This window comes from Ursus maritimus, unplaced genomic scaffold, assembly GCF_017311325.1.
Source record: "Ursus maritimus isolate PB19 unplaced genomic scaffold, ASM1731132v1 scaffold_36, whole genome shotgun sequence".
In the NCBI taxonomy this organism is placed as follows: domain Eukaryota; kingdom Metazoa; phylum Chordata; class Mammalia; order Carnivora; family Ursidae; genus Ursus; species Ursus maritimus.
In genome coordinates, this window is record NW_024426230.1 from 19,738,945 (window position 1) to 19,759,014 (window position 20,070).

The 20,070-nt window shown below is 37.8% G+C and overlaps 1 protein-coding gene across 2 annotated transcripts in view; it reads left to right on the forward strand.

Annotated features, from left to right (window-relative positions):
- Window positions 1–99: 99 nt before the first annotated feature.
- The window catches only part of TOGARAM1 (TOG array regulator of axonemal microtubules 1), a 69,167-nt gene continuing 49,196 nt past the window's right edge, over window positions 100–20,070 (forward strand). For both annotated transcript variants that reach the window (XM_040620864.1, XM_040620865.1), the window contains exons 1-3: window positions 100–2,419; window positions 14,529–14,685; window positions 18,903–19,037. In XM_040620864.1, the coding sequence (XP_040476798.1) occupies window positions 377–2,419; window positions 14,529–14,685; window positions 18,903–19,037 (2,335 nt within the window). In that variant the 5' untranslated portion in view covers window positions 100–376. The remainder of the gene's footprint in view (window positions 2,420–14,528; window positions 14,686–18,902; window positions 19,038–20,070) is intronic.

Consider the following 20,070-nt stretch of genomic DNA (forward strand, 5'->3'; position numbering starts at 1 on the left):
TTTCGCAACGTTCTCACTTCCTTTTCCAAGAGCCTGCGGCCTATTCGTAACACCTGACGTGGACTACATGACCCAGCATTCACCACGGCAGGTTGATTTCCGGGTCAAGAGGTCCGCGCTGGGTAGATCACCATGGAAGCCATCGGTTTGGTCACGTGGTGCCCCTGGTTACGCCCGGTGGCTGCTGTGGGGTCTGGGGCTCAGGCAGGGGCCATTTTGCCAAAGGCAACCTCCCGGGGGCGGCTTGGCAGCTAACTGAATTTGTTCCTTTTCTTCCTCTGCAGCTTGGGGCTTGAAGAGGAACTGGAAGGCTGGGCTCCATCGAGCCCTTCAGAGACGATGGTTTCCGTCAGCCTCTGCCACCTGACGACCCTCCATGGCGGCGGTGCCCTCTGCGCTGCTCCTGCTGCAGCAACTTCCAGCCCTCTGTGCCTATCGCCTCCAGAGCTGCAGTCGTCCTTCCGCCCCAGAGACTGATGATAATCGAGCTGGGGGCGCCATGAGAGGCGAGAAAAACTATTGCCGTGGAGCTGCCGGAGACCACAGTTCCTGCCCGCCGACACCTTCGCCTCTGGCCTCGACCCTTTCGATACCCGCGGAGGCAATCACAAGTAGTTGGTCTGGGTCTGGAAGTGGTTTGTCAGGGGGAGATGAAGAGGAGACTCGGCTTCTACAACTCCTCCGGACTGCGCCAGATCCTTCTGAGGCCTTCCAGGCTTTGCAGGCTTCTTTGCCGCGGCGGGGCGGTCGACTCGGCTTCCCCCGACGGAAGGAAGCATTGTATCGGGCCCTGGGCCGAGTGCTTGTGGAAGGAGGTAGTGATGAGAAGCGACTCTGCTTGCAACTCCTTTCGGACGTTCTCCGGGGTCAGGGGGAGGCAGGCCAGCTGGAGGAGGCCTTTAGCTTAGCACTTCTGCCTCAACTAGTTGTCTCCTTACGAGAAGAGAATCCAGCTCTACGGAAAGATGCACTACAGATCCTACATATATGTCTGAAGCGTAGTTCTGGACAAGTGCTGAGAATGCTTGTACAACAAGGACTGGAAAGTACGGATGCCCGGCTTCGAGCTGCCACAGCACTGCTGTTCCCTATCTTGCTTACTCCTGAGGATTTGTTGTTCAACCTAGATCTCACAGAGGTAATAATATCCCTAGCCAGAAAGCTTGGCGATCAGGAGATAGAAGAAGAATCTGAGACTGCTTTCTCTGCACTTCAGCAAATTGGGGAACGACTTGGCCAAGAGAGATTTCAGTCCTATATCTCTCGCCTGCCATCTGCCCTGCGGAGACACTACAATCGCCGCCTGGAGTCCCAATTTGGAAGTCAAGTTCCTTATTATTTGGAACTTGAAGCCTCTGGATTTCCTGAAGATCCTCTCCCCTGCGTAGTGACTCTTTCGAACAGCAATCTTAAATTTGGGATTATTCCTCAAGAGCTGCATTCAAGATTGTTAGATCAGGAAGACTATAAGAACCGGACTCAGGCCGTTGAGGAATTAAAACAGGTGATGGGAAGATTTAATCCTAGTTCTACCCCTCATTCCAGTCTTGTCGGTTTCATTAGCTTGCTATATAATTTGTTAGATGATTCTAACTTCAAAGTGGTTCATGGCACACTTCAGGTCCTGCATTTACTGGTTATTCGCCTTGGAGAGCAGGTACAACAGTTCTTGGGACCGGTTATAGCAGCTTCTGTCAAAGTGCTGGCAGACAACAAGTTGGTAATCAAACAAGAATACATGAAAATCTTTCTCAAGCTAATGAAGGAAGTAGGTCCTCAGCAGGTGCTTTCTTTACTTCTGGAACATCTCAAACATAAGCATTCCAGAGTGAGAGAGGAGGTAGTGAACATTTGCATCTGCTCCCTCCTGACCTATCCCAGCGAGGATTTTGACTTACCGAAACTGTCTTTTAATCTTGCTCCAGCTCTTGTAGATAGCAAACGCAGGGTACGCCAAGCAGCTCTTGAAGCCTTTGCTGTGTTGGCATCGTCAATGGGCTCAGGTAAAACCAGCATCCTTTTCAAAGCTGTGGATACTGTTGAACTGCAAGATAACGGAGATGGGGTGATGAATGCTGTGCAGGCCAGATTGGCTAGGAAAACCCTCCCAAGGTTAACAGAACAGGGATTTGTGGAATATGCAGTGCTTATGCCATCATCTGCCCAGGGTAGGTCAAGCCATCTGGCACATGGAGCAGATACAGACTGGCTTTTGGCTGGTAACAGAACTCAGAGTGCACACTGTCACTGTGGTGACCACACAAGGGACAGCATGCAAATTTATGGATCTTACAGTCCGACTATCTGTACCCGAAGGGTATTAAGTGCAGGAAAAGGAAAAAATAAATTACCGTGGGAAAATGAGCAGCCTGGAGTCCTGGGAGAAAACCAGACCTCCAATTCCAAGGACATAGAACAGGTATGCATTTTTTCTAATTGCCTTGAATTGAAACTAGAAAGAATTTAAAATGAAAATAGGCCGCTAATGACTTAAGGGTAAGGCTGCTTTAGGATTGTTATGCTTTGTTTTTAATTTGGTTTGAATGGTGACGTGGATATCTATTATAATGGTACAGATCATGTAGGAACATTTAATAGGCTTACTGCTTGATGGATTTCATTGAATTTGAGGCACAATATGATAGTGACAATATGTGGATTTCAGTTTTGGCCTGTCAGTGGGGCATATCAGTTATCTCATCCATTTGAAAGCAAGTGCAGATACCTTATTATTTCCTTCCTAAATATTTCACATATCTCTTCTACGAATGGCATTTCCTTTATCACATTATTAACACACCTCAGAAAATCAATAGTAATTCAGTAATATCTAATATATACTCTGTATTTAAATTTCTCCAATTGTCCCTTAAAAAGTGTTTTATAGTATTTGTTTTACTTTTGTCATCCAGGTTCCAGTCAAGGTTCATGTGGTTAATATGTCTCTTATCTAGAACAATATGCCTACTTGTTTGTTTCTTTGTTTTTTTCATGACATTGACTTATTTGAAGAATTTGGATAATTGTAGAATTTTCTACATTTCTCAATTTATCTGTTTGTTTCTTTGTGATTACATTCAAGATAAGCAGTTTTAGCGAAAATGTTACATAGGAGATGATGTGAACTTCACATGACATCACATCAGGAGACATATAATATCACGTCCTGCTACTGGCGAGCTAAATTTTACCACTTGGTTAAGGTAGCGATAACCAGATCACTCTGTGGTAAGGTTTATCTTTCTCTTTATAATTAGCACATGATCTGCGGGATGATACTTTGAGACCCTATGAATAACCCAACAACCTTTCAGCCACTGTTGTTAGCATCCAGTAATGATCCTTACCTATTCCATTTGTTATATCAAGGGCTACAAAGAAAGGTACCTATTTTTTTATTCTTACACTCTATATTTGTTATCCGGCATTCTTTTTTGTTCTGTGTTAAGTATATCAGTATTCCTTTTGATGCTAAAATTGGCTCAAAGTTGACCAGTGGCTGACTTTCAACGTCCTTTGAGGTGACTCTTTAGTCTTTGAAGACTTCCTTAACTTAAATATACAGGATGCCCGGGCTTACCTCATACCTTTTCTTGTGGCAGACCTGAAATCAGCCATTTTTTCAAGAGCGCTAACACTGCTTTTTTCGTTAAGAGTAGAATTTAAAAATCAAAGTCTAGGTATAAATGTACTCATTGCTAGTGTTTACCATTGTGGATTGGTCCACCATTGTGGACAGAACCAGGGAATACCTTTTTTTTTTTTTAATCATATTGATACTTCTGATTCAAATCCAGCACTACAGGGTTTTTCCTCATCTTCCTTTAATCCATATTTATATCTCCCTTCTCCTACAGCAAAACCCTGGTTCCCAGTGTCAGTCAGATTCATATGCTGTATCCCATAATATACAAAAAAGTAATTACTACACCAATTACATAACAAGTAACTACCTACTAAAGGTCAAGATTTCTTTGCAGTTCTTTTTCTACTTAGAATTATCTGGCAGAGTTTTATTTTCAAACTCTTCTCAAATTAATTGTCTTCTGGGTGATTATGATTTAAACGGTGTGGTAAAAGATGAATAAGTTTTACTAAGTGTGGATGGATCCTGGTGAATTTCAGATGGAGGAAATATGTGTTGAGACACTGGAGGGGCACCTGGGTGGCTCAGTCGGTTAAGTGTCTGCCTTTGGCTAAGGTCATGATCCTAGGGTCCTGATATTGAGCCCCACATCAGCTCCCTGCCTGGGAGGGGGAAGGGGAGGCACTGCTTCTCCCTCTCCATCTGCTCCTCCCCTCCACTCACATTCTGTCTCTAGTTTTCTCTCTCTCAAATAAATAAAATCTTAGAGAGAGACTGCTTTTTGAAAGGACTTAGCAAATTAATAAGAAATGGTGAGTTTTTGCACATCTGAAACTGGTGGAAGGTAGCAGAAGACGATACTAGAAATGTAGTCAAAAACAAAAATACAGACATATTTTACAGAGTTTGTACTTTTTGCAGTAGACCTCAAATGGATGGAGGTGAACCTAAGTATTCTTGTTCCTTCGAGTTCCAAAATTTGTTTATTTTTAAAAATAATTTTCAAACATATAATCTAGTTATGTGGTTATTCTCATGTATTTGTAAACATTACCTGGCAGTGAATAGTTTTCTGTAAGCGTTGATGTTAACACTGCTTGTTCTGTGTCAAATCTAAAATGTTAGTGTATTAAGATTCTGGTGCTAGCCAAAGTACCAAGAATCTGAAAATAAGTGCCTTTTTGAAATTCCAATGTAGACATATGTTGCTTTTAAAACATAGAACTTAATCCCAGAAATTAAGTTATACTTTGTTGCTCGTAAATGGTTTATAGAACTACACTGGAATTTATCTTGAGGACAGGGATTAAATATTTAAATGTTTTTAGGTATGCTGTTTTTGAAGTATATATATTTTTATTTTTTTAAAAAAGATTTTATTATTTACTTGAGAGAGAGAGAGTAAGCATGAGCAGGGGGAGGAGGGGCAGAGGGAGAGGGAGAAGCAGACTCCCCACTGAGCAGGGAGTCCAGGACCCCAGGATCATGACCTAAGCCGAAAGGCAGATGCTTAACTGACTGACTGGTGACATTAAACAGCAAAGCTTCCAGAAAAACTCATGAATGTTTACATTACGTACTCCTGGAGCTCATTGTGAAGATAGACTAGTTTGCTTTGAAAGATGATTTTTGTAGTGTAGTGTTAGGAAATAAGTTTACAAGAGGGAACTAGGGGCTGCATTGGAGAGCAAAGAATTTAGCTTGTAATTTTGACAGTTATTTGAGACTATAGGGTTGTGGTTTTTTTGTTTGTTTTGTGTGGGGTTTTTTTTTCATGTTTTACTTTTTTTTAAGCAATGTTTTAGGAAAATGCGTCACAATATCAGCAGTGTATAGGTTGTGTTTTGTTTTGTTTCTTTCATTTTTTTTTAGAGAAGCCAGAGACTGGAGACTTAGTAGATTAATTAGACTTAAACTTATTGGACTACTTGCTGTGAGGTGTTGAGATTTATGAGGATTAGCAAGGTATCAAGATTAGACTAGAAAGAAAATAGTGGATGTAAGAGATGTTTCAAAACATTTAGTGACCAAGTGTTGGAGGAGAGGGAGAAAAGGGGGATAACAGATTTAAATGAGGTGACCAAGTGTAACACATCCATGAATACACATAGGAAGGCCCCAAACAAGGAAATTAATTTGGGGGAAAATGAATTTCAGGTGGAAGAAGATAGAATATGCCAGTTGAGTTTGAAGAATACTATTCAAGAGACAAGGAAAGAACTAGAGATGTAGATCTTGGAAGTCATGTATTGAAAAGTAATTGGTGAGACAGAATAGATAGGCTCTCCAGGAAAGGGCATCCAATAGAGCAAGAACAGTGTGCTTACGACGGTCTTGCATACAGCCCCATTTAGGGAATAGCAATAGGATATAGAACCAAACAAAGAGACAGGTGCCTAAGTGTTGGAAGTGAACCAAGAAAAAACAAAGTTTTAGAAGTGAAGCAGAAAGGTTCAGGAAGTACATCTGTACCATTAAATGCAGAAGAGGTTAAGGAGAAGGAAGACTGAAACATGACTTGTTCTTATACAGCTAGGGTGCTACTTGTAAAATAATTTTTGAAGGTACTTTTCTCCTAATTTTATCTTTCTGAATTTCCTCTTAATAATTTTCCTGACTATAAAAAAGCTATATCTACTCATTATAGAAAATTTGGAAAATATAAAAAAGAACAAAGAAGAAATGTAGATTTTTCAGTAATCTCACTACTGAGAGAGGTATGCTCTGAGTGTTTTGTTGCCTGATTCTTTTTTCCATACACAGAGGTCCCTCCTTTCATTTATTCACCTACTTTACCATGAACATCAAATAATCTGTAGAAGGATCTTTAATGCCTATTTAATAATATTATATCATATCATATCATGGGCTATTTAATTGCTCTTTTACTTTTGAATATTTAGACTTTTTAATTCTGTTTTTCCCCCCACCATCTAGATGATTATTTTTGTGCTCTGACAAATCAAATCATTGATAACCAATTCTCTGTGATATTCTAACTTTGCATCTCCTTTTTTGTTTTTATGAGTGTTTTAATGAGTTGGTGGGGTCAAGTAATCAGGTTGGCTAGGTGGCTGCCATATTAGCTATATTTTTCCTAACAGATTTCTCTACAATGTAATGAGAGTCATAGTAGTCACTAACGTAGACTGAAGAATAAGGAACATACTTGTTTCATGTGTATGTAGTTACTAGGTCTGTAGCTTTTTCGGGATGGAGGATTTGGTTATTGGAAGGTCACTGGGACATGGAAAAGACTGGTTTTAGAAGAATGCCATAGAAAGCAAATTTAAAAGTTTATGAAGTGAGTTGATAAGGATATACAGGCAGTAAGCATTTATTCAACATCTTTTTGATCATCCACTATGTGTAAAGCCAAGTACGAGCTTATAGCCTACTCTTTAAAGCACTGCCTAGCATGTTTTCCTCTTTCATTATTTAGCACTCGTGAGCCACGCGCTCTTTCTTCTCAATGATGGTAAGCACTAGGATGATAGGAACTGTTTCTTTGGGTTTTGTTTTTTTGCAGCAGTACTAATTATAGTGCTGTATCCACAATTAGTATCAATAAATATCCATTAAGTGAGAAAACATCTGAGGGTTTGACAGTGAAAGAAAAGACCAAGCAAGATAATAGCAGGAGGAGTTATTACTGTGTTTTATTTTAAAATAGGGAACACTTGATTTGAGAGAGGCAGAAAAAGGAGCCACCTATGAATTCAACATGCCTACTCTGGGTCTTGTACTGTGATAGATGCTAAATATGCAAAATACATTAGATTTGGTCCCCGTAAGCATATTGAGAGAGAGAGAGGCAAGGAATTAATGTTCCTAAATAGGGCTGTGAATGAGTCAAGAACACAGGTGTACATATAGGGAGCTTAGCTGTGGAACAGAGAAGGAAGTCTTTTCCTCTGGAACTGAAGGAAAAACAAAAGGAAGGTGACAGGATACAGAAAAATTCTGAAATAGCAAGAAGAGTGTGTTTTATTTTTAAGTCAAAAGAAAGGAAAATATGAGCTCTAGAACAGTGCTTATTAAACTTTAATGTGCATATGAATTGACTCGGGATCTTGTTAAAATACAGATTCTGATTCATTATTTCTGGAATGGGTTCTGAGACCACATGTCTAATAAGCTCCTAGGTGTTGCTGATGCTCTGATTTGTGAACCACATATTGAGAGCAGGGCTCAAATAATATTAAGCTTCCATATTCTGGTAAATAAGAGGCAAGCTGAAAATGGAAAGTAAAGGGTCAGGGATCTGAAGAATGTGGGAAAGATTTAGAATACTTAATATGACCGGGGCATCTGGGTGGCTCAGTTAAGTGTCTGACTCTTGATTTCAACTCAGGTCATGATCTCAGGGTTGTGGGATGGAGCCCCGAGTTGGGCTCCATGCTCAATGAGGAGTCTGCTTGAGATTCTCTCTCTCCCTCCCTACCTTGCTCGCTCTAAATAAATAAATAATATGACAAATTTAAAGGTCAAAATTATTAAGCTGCACTAATGTATTTGGTATGAATTAATCCTAAAACTTGAGATTTTTCTTAGACGTTCAATTGTTTCTAATAAGTAGTCTTTGATTTTCTTTTCAAAATATGATTGGAATGTCTGAAAGAGAAAAACTCTTAATTTAAGCATGTCAAAATCATGAACAGCATGAAGATCATATCTAATGTCATTACAGATATTAGATTGTTTTCAATAAATAGTCATTGATTTTCTTCTTTCTTTTTTTCCTATTTTAATTTTTTTTTGAGTAATCTCAAGTCTTGCACACTCTAGTGACTGAACCAGCCAGGCATCCCTGATTTTCTTTTTTAAATTTTACTGGAGGTCTAAAGAGTTTGAAAAACTTTTAGTTTTAATGCTTGTCAAAATCCTGAACAACCCAAAAGCATATCTATTCTGTGTAGCTGATCTATTTAAAACCTTAAAAACAATTTTAAAATAAATTTTTAAAAATAAATCTTAAAAACATATTAAATAAGACGATGTATATTTATACATATTTTTCCATCTTGAAAAAAAGCTGTAACAATGCCCTTGATAAATGGACAGCACGTATCCATTACCTTGTATACATATTTTTATTTCCCTGTAACTTTTTTACCTAGGACCATGTCAGCTGTATATATTAAATACAACCTTATTCAAAGAAACCAACTTTCTTTCCTCATAAATGCAGAAAAAACTAAGTCATGTAACCAAGAATTATCTTTCATTCTATGAGTACATATTTCATATCCTTTTACAGTGATTTAAGTGGCAGTAATAAACATGTATTTAACATCATCCAAAGGCATTTATATATCCTTTAATCTGTTTAATCGATGGTTATTCAATAATGTATGAGACAAGGGTAACTTAAAAATATATTTGGTGATCACTGATTTGCGTTTTTATCTTACTTTTAAGTTCAGAATCTAAAGATTTTTCATTAATTCAATTTTATTTTAGTCTAAAATCTTAAAGTTAACTAGGGGTTTAAAAATTATAACACAAGCTAATATATTAATCCTTATAGGATTTGTGGCATTATAGGAATTGATCCCTTTTAATAAAGTTATCTATTATAAAATTTAATTGAACTCATGATTTTACAATTTTTATTTTGAAAAGGAGTGATACTAGCGTATCCAACCTGTGAAGCCAGTGGAGGAAATTTAAGAAATTAGAGTTAGTTAGACTTTTCCTGAGAAGATAAGTTCACGTTTGCACAAACAATTGTATCATACTAACATAATTTTATATGGTGATAAAATCTGGGCAAAGACAAATAGCTGTTTTTAAATGAGTTTTATTTGTCCGAAATGCTGTGTTTAAGAGGATTTTATGTGAACTTTTCCGATACAATGATATACCAGATATTAAAACTTTAAAGTTTAAGAACATTTTTTTTCTTGGTTAACCAAGGTCATTAATTAAACTCACACCTAGTCTGTGTTTTCCCTTGAATGTACAGCTTTTGGCAAGACCAGTTTTCCTTAAATAAACAGTACATTCAAATCATAAGAAGTAAAGAAATCTTAGAAGTCTTGGGTTTTATTTAGTTTAATGTGATAGAAGCACTTACCCTCTTAAAAGATTTTAGTATGTCAGTTGAAACAAAACGTTGTTTCAATTGATTTTATTCTGTTTAATACAATCTATAGATAGATGTGATATACCAATCTGTTTGCTCAAAAATATTTTATATTCATAAAATGGAAAAATTTTACCTTCTGAATAACTTAGAGGATTTAATTATGATAAAGCAGCAAAATTTAAGATAGAAGCAGGTGCTAGTCTGTTGATGTTGACCAGCTAAAGAAACAAAAACACTTAATCACATTAGATTCATCATTGTTGAATATGTTGGTTTTAAATGTATCTACCACAAATTCATTGAGATTCTTTCCCTGAAGAGTTGCAATCCAATTCCCTTCTATTTGTCTGGACTTAATGACTCAATTCTAATAAACAAAGTAGAAATAATGGTGTGTGACTTCAGAAACTAGGTCATAAAAAGGCACTGCAACTTTCATCTTGATTGCTGTCTTTCTTAGATCGCTTGCTCTGGAGGAAGCCAGCTGCCAGATCATGAGCAGCCCTCTGCAGAGACCCAGATGGCAAGGAGCTGAGGCCTCCTGCCAGTAGCCACTGAGTGAAGTTCAGTGATCTTCCACTCTCAGTCAAGCCTTCCATTGGCCTAGGCAGTATCTTGATTGCGGCCTCCAAAATACATGGACATAAACAGAACACACCCAAACGAGATTGCAGATTCCCTATTAGCTGCCTCCTACCCAGGATACTATCATCCAGCAGAAATCACATAGTAGAATCAAAACCCATCTCTACCACTGCTGCCATCTGTGTGGACACTATTGTCCATGTGTTCAATTAAAGTCAGAACCAGAAAGAGGCTTTACCAAGAATCAGATTCACTGTGCAAGAGCCATATTGCTCAGTTCGTTATATGAGGAAGGGTTAACTGAGGACTCAAGGGCCCAAGTCTCAGAAAAGGTACGCTTTCAGGCCGTGTGTTTGATTCTTATTTTGGACTCAGGAAGGCAGCATATTAGTGAAATTTCCAGAAATAAACATTAAACAAGGAGTAAGAAATACTTAGTTTGTTATTTTGCGATGCAGTTTGTGTTCTTACACAACAGAGTGAGCAATTTGGCTAAATAAAGGAAAAACCAGAAATAGTCTTGTTTGCATATTTTGTGGGTAAACTGGTTATCTGACAGCTCCAAAAAGTTTGGTTTAGGTATTCTGCCTTTGTGTAGGAAGCCTAAGGATATCAAAGAAACCATTTTGGTTGTTTTAAAAAGATATTTTAGCTATATAACATGTGATAACATTTCTCAGGTCCGCCAGTCCCCTTCAGTCAGTACTGCTACCTTAAGCCATATGTGCACCATTTCCCTCATTGGAATTTCTTCCTTATCATTAAAAAAATTTTTTTGGATGCAACCAAATGTTCCATAATAGAACAGCATGTCTAGTCAATGGAATGTTATGCAGCCTTTAAAATTGCACAAGGATATGTGCATAACAATGTCCACTACAAGAGTATAATAGTGAAAAGTTGTGACAAAGAAAATGTCCATCAGTAGTGAACTATGAGTTCAACAATAATGTGAAATACTGGGAAACCATTAGAAAGAATAAGCAGATATGTATGGATTAACATGAAGGATGTCTACAATATGATGAGCACTTACTGTGTGCCAGAGTATCATGTGATCTAGTTTTGTTTCTTAAGAATAGGTTATTGAGGGGTGCTGGATGACTCCCTTGATTAAACCTGGACTCCTGATTTTGGCTCAGGTCATGATCTCAGGGTTGTGAGATCGAGACCCTGGCCTGACTTCACACTGAGCAGGGAGTGTGCTGGAGATTCTCTTCCTCTTCCTCTGCACGCACACCCCCCTAACCCCGCTCACATGTGCATGCACTCTCTCTCTAAAATGAATGGGGGGGGGCTCCTGGGTGGCTCAGTTGTTAAGTGTCTGCCTTCGGCTCAGGGTGTGATCCCAGTGTTCTGGGATTGAGCCCTGCATCCGGCTCCCTGCTCTACTGGGAGCCTGCTTCTTCCTCTCCCACTCCCCCTGCTTGTGTTCTCTCTCTTGCTGGCTGTCTCTCTCTCTGTCAAATAAATAAATAAAATCTTTAAAAAAATAAAATAAAATAAAAAATAAAATGAATGGATAAATCTTTTTTAAAAAATAGCTTTTGGAAGTATGTTTATATATAGAAAAAGACCTATTAACAGAGTTCATCAACAGAATTCTAATGAAAGAGGTACCAAAGAAGAATTTTGTATCTTATTTACTTATATATATATTTTGCAATTGTTACAATAAGCAGTTTACTACTTTTGTAATTAAAGTTTATAGTACTTATAAGCGGTTTTAACAACATGGGAAATACTTTTATGATAATGTTAAGTGCAAAAGTGAGATATAAAACTTCATATCTAGTAACACAACCGTGTTTTCTTCAAGTGTGCATAAAAAGTGATTTGAAAAACACAAAGATGTTTCAGAAGGAGAAATCAGAATTAACTTTAAAAAATTTTTTTTTTTATTTTAGAGAGAGAGGGTGCATGAGCAAGTGAGCAAGTAGGAGCAGAGGGAGAGAGAGAATCTTCAGAGGCTCCATGCCCAGCATGGAGCCCAGCGCAAGGCTCGATTTCACAGCTCTGAGATCATGACCTGAGCCAAAATCAAGAGTTGAGCGCTTATCCAACAGAGCCACCCAGGTGCCCCAAATACTTCAGATTTTTCTATAGCAAAATTTATTAATTCCTGACTGATATCTACATCATTGAAAATTGAAAATTCCCCAATCACACATATTCTCCATTACTGCCACTGCCCCCCGTATTCCCATCCCCACCATCACCACTGGTTGTTGTATATATCTGGCATACACACTAATGTTCTGTTCTCTAAGCAGAAATTAATGACAGAGTAAATCTAATATCAAATGTATTCCAGGGACACCTGGGTGGCTCAATCAGTTACGTGTCTGCCTTCAGCTCAGGTCATGATCCCGGGGTCTTGAGATTGAGTCCCACTTCGGGCTTCTTGCTCAGCAGGGTGCCTGCTTCTCCCTCTGCCTGCGGCTCCCCTTGCTTGTACTTTCTCTCTCTCTCTCTGTCTCTGACAAATAAATAAAATCTTAAAAAAAAAAATGTATTCCAGGGATGCCTGGGTGGTTAAGTGTCTGAATCTTGATCTCAGAGTCATGAGTTCAGGCCCTGTGTTGGGCTCCTCCCCACCCCGGGCGTATGGAGCCCACCTAAAGAAAAAACATGTATTCCCTACTGTAGGATTATTTCTGGATTACTCACTATTTTAACTGGGTTAGTATGTCTTTTAATGTATCTAATCAAAGGTTGACATAATTGGTTTCATTTTTATCCCATTTAATATAAACCACTGTATAATCAGTCATATAAATTATAATATACTTTGAGAAAGTAAAGTCAGGTCTTTTTCATTTGAGGCATAATTTATTTTTCTTTGGTATTTTCTGGGTTAATTTTTGAAGATGTTAACTGGTTTTTCACAAAATTTGTTGAGGAATAGCAAGTTATCTGAGAATTTGGAAGTTCATAGTCTTACCTTGTAATAGTCAAGTAGCTAAGAAGTTTTCAGATAGACATATCTTTAATTTTATTGTTCATCGTTATTCAATACTTGGCAAACTTTGCAAAGAAGCATACTGAGAAAACTGATAGTTCACCACATGTCTAGATTTGATTGTGTCTGTAAACTCCAAATAAAAATAAAAATATAGTAAGTATAATTTATACAGTAAGTATAATTTTTGTTCACTCAACTTTTTTTTTAGTTTTTAAGTTTATTTATTTTTAAATAATTAAATAATTTCTATACCCAACGTGGGGCTCAAACTCACAACCCCAAGATCAAGAGTCACATGCTCTTCTGACTAAGCCAGCCAGGTACCGCTGTTCGCTTAGTTTTTTAAATATGCTATAGCCATATTGAATGTGAAATGATCCAGAACAATTGAGGTCATCATTGGTGAAGAATTTGAACACTTGAATCATGCTCTCATTTAGTTCTTTACTTGTGATTGTTTTTTAACTTCAGAATTCTATCCTGGCACTTTTGTACTTTAAGGCTCAAAAGGGGCATGTGAAAAAAAAAAAAAAAGGATACTATAAAGTACTAGACATATATAAAGTATCAGGCACTTGGTTTTAGCTAAAAATCTATCGTAAGAAAATCTCCTAAAAGAACTGTGACATAAGTTACCACGTATACAATTTATTTGGGCTACAGAATATGGGTAGTAAATTTGCCACAGTAAGACTAGTAGAGTGGGGTGCTTACTGGTTCAATGACCTTCAGTTGGCATTTACTGTGTAATAACTCAAGGATGGCATAGTATGACAGTCTACACTGCTGAATCAGAAATGTTCTTTGCTCTATTCAAGTTGTCTTCTTACTCTGTCATTTATATTCTTTCCTTCCTAGCTGCCAGATTTGTACTTTAGGAAGGTAAGGTACAGAAAAGGTTTGGGGTAAAATAATAAGAAAGCGGCAAAAATTCTCTGCCTTCTGCTCAGGGCGTGATCCCGGCGTTCTGGGATCAAGCCCCACATCAGGCTCCTCTGCTGGGAGCCTGCTTCTTCCTCTCCCACTCCCCCTGCTTGTGTTCCCCCTCTCACTAGCTGTCTCTGTCAAATAAATAAATAAAATCTTTAAAAAAAAAAGCGGCAAAAATTTGGCATTTCTATCATGGAATGAAAAATACTGTTAATGTACCATATGATATGTGGATGTTTATTTGTATCATTGTATATTTGATAAATTAAAGGTTTTTTAATCTGAATTTCATAATTGGGTTTAAATTCTGTCATATTTATTACCGAGTAGATGTAACACAAATTTGCCCATTTTTTATTCTCTTCTTACAGTTTTCAGCATATGATTTCATATCATCTCCAAAATTAAAGCCCTCTCAAGGAATGCCAGTAAATGATGATTTATGTTTTAGCAGAAAAAGAGTGTCAAGAAACTTATTTCAGAATAGTCGGGATTATAATCCAGATTTTCTTCCTGTATGTGCTGCTGGTAAGTAAAAGGGGCAGGTAATGGACGTGTTGAAACTAAGTTAAAGGTTTCTCTAAACTTAATAATTCATTTAAGAGTGCAGAGAACATATAATCTAGTAGACAATTCAGATTCAATAAATATTTGTTAAAGATCTGATAAGAATCGGGCGCCTGGGTGGCTTAGTTCATTGAGTGTTCAACTCCTGATTTCGGCTCAGGTTGTGATTTCAGGGTCATAAGATCAAGGCCTGTGTCTGGCTGTGCACTGGGTGTGGAACCTGCTTGGGATTCTCTCTCTCCCTCTCCCCTCCTCCCACACACTTGTTTGTGCATGCTCACTCTCTCTCTCAAAAAAAAAAAAAAAAAAAAAGAAAGAAAGAAAAGATTTGATAAGAATGGATACTTTGACATAATTGTCTCCTAAAACCCTGGAAGGGTTTCTCACTGAACCCTTTAAGTAGGGTGCCTGGGTGGCTCAGTCTGCTTAGCGTCTGCCTTTGGCTCGGGTCATGATCCCAGGTCCTGGGATCGAGCCCCACATCAGGCTCCCTGCTCAGCAGGATGCCTGCTTCTCTCTCTTCCCCTGCTGTTCACTCTGCTTGTGTGTGCTCTCTCTCTCTCTCTTTGTCAAAAAAACCCAAAAAAACAAAACCTTAGAAAAAAAAAAAAAGAAACCCTTTAAATAGTAATATAAGGCAGTATTTACTTAATCGACAATCCATATTTATTGAGTGTTTCCGATGTGTCAGATACTTTACTGGGTACTAGGATATGGCAATCAACAAAGGAGGGAAAACTTTCTCCCTAATAGATCTTGCATTCTAATTGGGGCAAAGCAGACATTAAATAAATGCAAAGCATAGTAGGTTAGATGGTGATAAATGCTTTGGAGAAAAATAAAACAGAGGAGAGGAATATGGAGGAAGGGCTATTTTAAATAATGTGATGAAAGAAGACCACATTCAGAAAGAGAATATTTGAAGCAAACCACACAAATATCAAGAGAGAAGAACAGATAATTCCAGAAAGAGGGAATAGTGCAGAGTACAGGACGTGTTTGAGAAAGATCAAAGGGGCTAGTTAGTCCGGAATGAAATCAGTAAGGGGAAGAGAAGTAGAAAATGAAATTAAAGAGGTAATAAGCATTCTTACTTATAAGGTCTAGTGGACTATTGAATGAACTCTGGCTTTTACTCTGAGTGAGGAACATTTTAAGAAAAGAAGTAACATCAGTTGCCTTATGTTTTGGATGTTACATTTAAAATAGACCAAAGGAGGGGTGCCTGGGTGGCTCAGTAAGTCAAGCATCCAACTCTTGATTTTGACTCAGGTTATGATCTCACTGTGTTGAGATCCAGCCCCAGGTCTGGCTCCACACTCAGCAGCGAGTCTGCTTGAGATCCTCTCCCTCTCTCTCTACCCCTCCCACCCCCTCATCTCTCTCAAATAAATAAATGTTTAAAAAATAAATAAAGTAGACTTAAGGAGGGCAAGGGTAAAAACAGGGTAGAGTTGATGGAGGGTTAACCAGGGTAGCAGTGAATGTAGTGAAAGTGATTAGATATTGACCATATGTCAAAGGTAGAGTTGATATGATTTGCCAATGGATTGGGTGTGGAATGTGACAGAGAGAGAAGTGAAGAGTGCTCTAGGTTTTGACCAGAGCAACTGGAAAGATGTTTGCCTAAGTAAGTGTTACAGAAAGTAAGTATTATGGTAGTTTAGAGGACATGATCATTGTCATGGGCCATATCAGTTAGAAAGGGCACTGAAGAGGAGATAATAATTATACTGCATCTTTTGGGGATGTATATGATACAAGCAGTTAGAGGAGAATTATGAGGAGAGCAAAGGCTTACATTAGGAACGGGCTTGAGATATTTAGGAGCTGTGTGAAGACAAGATTCATTTTAGATGGTCGAGAATAAATTTGTGCTAGGCTCAAAAATTTGAACTCATGCTTGTAAGCTATAGGGGACTAATGGAGATTGTTTTCATTAAGGAAAAAAGAAGCTAGGGTAATAAGGTTGTTTACAAATCAAATAGAAAGTAATAATCAGGAAAATATGACAACTGGATATAGAAGATGAAGAAAGGAATAGAGGAAGATTTCAATATTTAGCACACAGGTAATTACAGAAAGGGTAATGTGTTGACAAAGCAAAGCCAGTTGGGAAGGAAAAATTGTTTATAAGGCAAAGACTGAGTTTGTTATAGTTGTTAACGTTTATTTAATATCCAAATGATATCAGTTATTGAAATGTGTTGGCTATGAGTTCAGGCACAAAATTTAGAGAACATTGTTACCAGAGGAGAATTTATAGACCTTTATGCAGTAAAATTCCATACTATTTTCATATAAAATGACTGTTACAAAGATTGTATAGTTTAATGTTTAATAGAGAAAAAGAATTGCAAGAATATATCCAGTTATGCTCATACCATTAGTTTGGATTTTTATAAGGCTCATGCTTTCTGTACTGTTGAGAGCTCTTACCTAGTTGTACAGATTTAAAATAACTGAAAAGTAAGACGTCATATAACCTGATGCTAGTTTGGATGATATGAATTATAAGTATTGTAGGGATTTTAGAAAGGAAAAGATGATAGGTATTGAAGTGGGTTGGGAAAACTCCAGGAAAAGTTGGACTTGAGCTAGACCTTAAAAAAGGGAGAGGTTTGTGATTGATTGGCAGTGAGGCAAGAGGGGGACTGTTATATATAGATAGGGAGAAAGTATAACCAAAGCATGGAAGTGAAAATTAATTTTGAAGATGTCCAGTACATGAAGGATAAAGGAACTTAAAATCATATGGAGAGAATTTTAAAAATCATTAAATTTCAGAACTATAAGGGACCCCTGGTAAGGAATAACCTTAACCAGCCAAGGGAAAGGGAAAGCGTTCTTGGAAATATGCCCAGATAAGCTTGGAAACCATATGAATGCTGTGTTACATGTTAGGAAACAAAGTAGAAGAGTTCTGCAGTACAACTTTTTTGCATAGTATGTACTACAAATACCAGGAAGAAGGAAAACCAGCCCAGGGAACAACAGATCTTGGTGAGGATGAGGAGAAAGGGAAACTCTCTTACGTTGTTGGTGAGAATGCAAACTGGTACAGCCACTCTGGAAGACACTGTGGCGATTCCTCAAAAAGTTAAAAATAGAACTATCCTATGATCCAATAATTGCACTACTAGGTGTTTACCCAAAGGTACAAAAATACTGATTCGAAGGGACATTGACTGATGCGTGGATAAAGAAAATGTGGTATAGGTGTCTGGAGGGCTCAGTTGGTTAAGTGTCTCCCTTCAGCTCAGTCATGATCCCAGCATCCTGGGATCGAGCTGTGCTTTGGGCTCCCTGCTGAGCAGGGAATCTTCACCCTCTGCCCCTTCCCCCTGCTCGTGCTCTCAAATAAATAGAATCTTTTTTTAAAAAGAGATGTGATTGATAAATATTATTTTATATGATAAATAATATATATTTATATTGATAAATACACACACACACACACACACACACACACACACACACAGAGTGAATATTGGCCATAAAAAAGAATGAAATCTTGCCATTTGCAATGATGTGGATGGAGCTCGAGAGTATTATGCTAAGCGAAATAAATCAGAGAAAGATAAATACCATATGATTTCACTCATATGTGGAATTTCAGAAACAAAACAGGTGAACATAGGAGAAAAAAGAGAAGCAAACCATAAAACAGACTCTTAACTATGGAGAACAAACTGGGTTGCTGGAGGGAGGTTGCGGGGGGATGGGTTAAATGGGTGATGGGTATTAAGGAGGGTACTTGTTGAGATGAGCACTGGGTATTGTATGTAAGTGATGAATCACTAAATTCTACTTCTGAAACTAATATTACACTGTATGTTAATTAACTGGAATTTAAATAAAAACCTGGGTGGGGGAAAGAAGGACCGCCAAGTCCGGAGAAGTGTTCTACGGTGAGGGAACATGTAGAAAGAAACTGTTTTTGTATATTTTTCAATATACCTTTCTTTGTACTTTTCCACTGTCTTTTCTGTTCTATACCTCCTGATACTTAGGTATGCCGGTAGCAAAAACTATGCCTTTCTTGCCTGCCTAGTTCACTGTACAGTTACTCCTGTAGTTATTCTTACATAAATGAAATCAATATTTCTGAAATTATATGTATTCATGAAATAAAGTTAATATTTACTTTTATGTTTTTCGCTTCCTTCCCTCCAAAGGCAGTACTGGGACTCTTCAGACAAATGTTTCTGGGAAATGTGGACAACTTGGATTTTCACAGATACGTGGGAAAACCGGCAGTGTGGATTCTGACTTACAGTACCTAGGGACAGCTAACAATCATCAAGATAAAGGTTTAAATTCCAACTTTATTTGGATACAAATGATTTATAAATATTATGTGGGATTTCCAGATGTAGCTTATATGTTATTTTGTGTAATTTTATTCATTGCAAAAAAAGAAAACAATGTTACATTTTTAATAACAATTTTAATAACATTTTTTCATAACTTACCCTAAAATGTTAGATTTAATAATCTTAATGTAAATATGACTGGTGGAAATTAGAGAGTTTAGAAACTCATGGTGGAGATGAGCATTTTAATACCAAGTAATTAAGAACATTAGTCATTAAAAAGTACCGTGTTAGCAGGAGACAATTACTTTCCATAGCAGTTTTAAATTTTTTTTCCTTTTTGAGAGAGACGGCCTGTGCTAGTTGCGGGGAAGAGGGAAAGAGAGAATCTTAAGCAGGCTCCACGGTGTGGAGCCACACAGGGCTCAGTCTCATGACCCTGAGATCATGACGTGAGCTGAAATCAAGAGGGGATGCTTAACCGACTGAGCCACGTGGGCGTCCCAGCAGTTTTAACTTTTAAGGCAGTTTAGAATTAAGTCCCCTGTTAGTAACCATAACTTCCTGACTAGCTATCATTTCAGATATCTTATATGTCCCTAAGATATAGAACAAAAGGAAGGGCTTGAGGCTGGCTTGTCAGTTATATGAATTTTTGATTTGAAGCGGTTTCTTGAATGTCTGTGTTAATTAATAGCTTTATCAATTATTATTTTGAGGTAGGATCATATGAAATATTTCTAAAGGTATTTCAATTTTTGTTACATATCCTTTACTAAAGCTTTTTGAGTGATAGGGATGTACCTCTGTCTTTATTTGTCAATGAAAAGTAATGCTCATTTGAAATCAGTAGAGAAGATTTAGCTAATATAGTACTTAAATTTTAGCAACCCTTTCCTCCACCCACTGCAGAGGGCCAGATGACACCATAAAGTTTTTCTTTATGGTGTTATTCCCAATAAAACAGTTCATCTTCCTTAATGATAGAGATATTTCCTAAATTTCAACTAGATACCTTGGGACTTGTGAT